This window comes from Sprattus sprattus (genome assembly GCF_963457725.1).
Source record: "Sprattus sprattus genome assembly, chromosome: 8".
Lineage (NCBI taxonomy): Eukaryota > Metazoa > Chordata > Actinopteri > Clupeiformes > Clupeidae > Sprattus > Sprattus sprattus.
Window position 1 is genome coordinate 32,142,905 of NC_137927.1, and position 1,922 is coordinate 32,144,826.

The window sequence follows — 1,922 nt, forward strand, 5'->3', positions numbered from 1 at the left end:
GATGGTTGTTTAGGTAGCTCCCATTCCAATGCTGTGTTGTTGTCTTTGCGACAGCGCCCTCTAGCCTTTCCCCTTGAAACCCAGTAGCAGTTTGTTTACAACACAAATAAATAGGAGGCTGCATGATGTCAGACACCTTTGATGAACAGATGTCTTCAGCTGGATGTCTGGGGATATAACATGCAGTCATGATAAAGATATAACACTGTAGCCTCAAGACCACTCTTTAAGCTTTTGCTCCCAACACGATGGATGTGGTTGTTCAGCACCCACACCCACACACACACACACACACACACACACACACTGACCTTGAGGTCATCTGTGTCTGCAGGTTGTGGATTATGAGAAGAAGAAGACCTACACGGTGAAGGTGGAGGCCACTAACCCCCACGTGGACCCCCGCTTCATTGCCTGGGGACCCTACAAGGACACGGCCACCGTGAAGGTGATGGTGGAGGACGCCGACGAGGCTCCGGTCTTCACGGAGACTAGCTACGGCTTCGAGGTGGAGGAGAACGCGCCCGAGGGGACCGTGGTTGGCCGCGTGCACGCCAGAGACACAGACACAGCCAACAATCCTGTCAGGTAAAAACACACACACACACACACACACACACACACACACACACACACACATCCTAACCCTAACCCAGAGACACAGACACAGCCAACAATCCTGTCAGGTAAGCTCACACACACACACACACACACACACACACACACACACATCCTAACCCTAACCCAGAGACACAGACACAGCCAACAATCCTGTCAGGTAAGCCTGAACTGTCTGCTTCACACTGCAGCTAATGCTAATCTCATCCAAAGCGCTTCACTTTAACAGTGCTCTCCGGCTCTCCTACGTCCCAGGTGCGTCAAGCTTAGGTTAATATATGTGATTCTTTACGAGAGCTTTTTATACAGGTAAACTTCGGGAGCAAACAAGGCCCAAGACTAGTGTTTAGTCTATTAAGTGGAGAGTAACCTAAGGCAGTATGAAAAGGATCTACTATACTAAATCAAATCAAAATCAAATAAAACTGTATTTATATGGCGCATACCAGGAGGAAGCACAATGCGCCTCACTCACGGTTGCAACTCAGTAATGTTTCTTAAGTGATAAAAAGATATTTTAATTATATTTCAAATTAAATTTAGATCTGAGTAAAATATGACACCTAGGTTTCTTGCCTGGTGGGACTGAGTGATTTCGGCTTACAGCTTTAATGACTAATACCATACTGTTTGAGCTGGAGAAAGTTTTATGACATCCATACATTTATATCAGCGATGCAATTTACCAAGCAATCAATAGAGCTGTATTGTTGGGTGTTATGGGAATATTGAGCTGGGTGTCATCTAATAAGTCATGTTGTGCCTCATAATGACACTACCAAGGGGTAAAATATATAGACAGAAAAGTAAGGGCCCTAAAATGGATCCTTGAGGGACCTCACGGGTCATACTGTGGTCTCCAAGGGTGACAAAGCAATCCCGGCCAGTTTGAACGGTCTATCCAATTTTCAAGCCTTTTAATAATAATATCATGATATACAAAAGCTGCGCTCAGATCTAGAAGGGCCAAGGCAGACAGTTTTTTGGAGTCAGCATTAATCCTGTAATTTACAACCTTGACTAAGGCCGTTTATGTGCTGTGATGGGAACAAAAGCCAGATTGGAAAGTGTCAAAATTACTTAACTGTTTACAGACAATTTTTTCCAGGATTTAACTTTGAACGGGAAGATTGGTGAAAAGTCTACAATTGTTAAGGACTGAAGAGTCTAAATTATTTCATTCAGGATGAGTCTCACCAGGGCATAATGAAACATAATGGCATACAAAATCCCTTTAATGACTCCTTCCTATGTCTGTGTGCAGGTATATGATTCCCCGCTACACAGACCTGGGCCAGTTCTTC

General features: G+C 44.4%; 1 protein-coding gene across 2 annotated transcripts in view; it reads left to right on the plus strand.

Moving 5' to 3' along the window:
• The first annotated feature begins 413 nt into the window (after positions 1–413).
• The window catches only part of cdh11 (cadherin 11, type 2, OB-cadherin (osteoblast)), a 9,707-nt gene continuing 8,198 nt past the window's right edge, over positions 414–1,922 (plus strand). Inside the window, exons 1-2 of one of the 2 annotated variants that reach the window (XM_080843198.1) lie at positions 414–588; positions 1,883–1,922. The exon at positions 1,883–1,922 is cut by the window's right edge and continues 97 nt beyond it. In XM_080843198.1, the coding sequence (XP_080699324.1) occupies positions 452–588; positions 1,883–1,922 (177 nt within the window). In that variant the 5' untranslated portion in view covers positions 414–451. Of the gene's footprint in view, positions 589–750; positions 779–1,882 lie in introns of those variants that run through there. The other variant, XM_080843199.1, reaches the window with a different exon arrangement.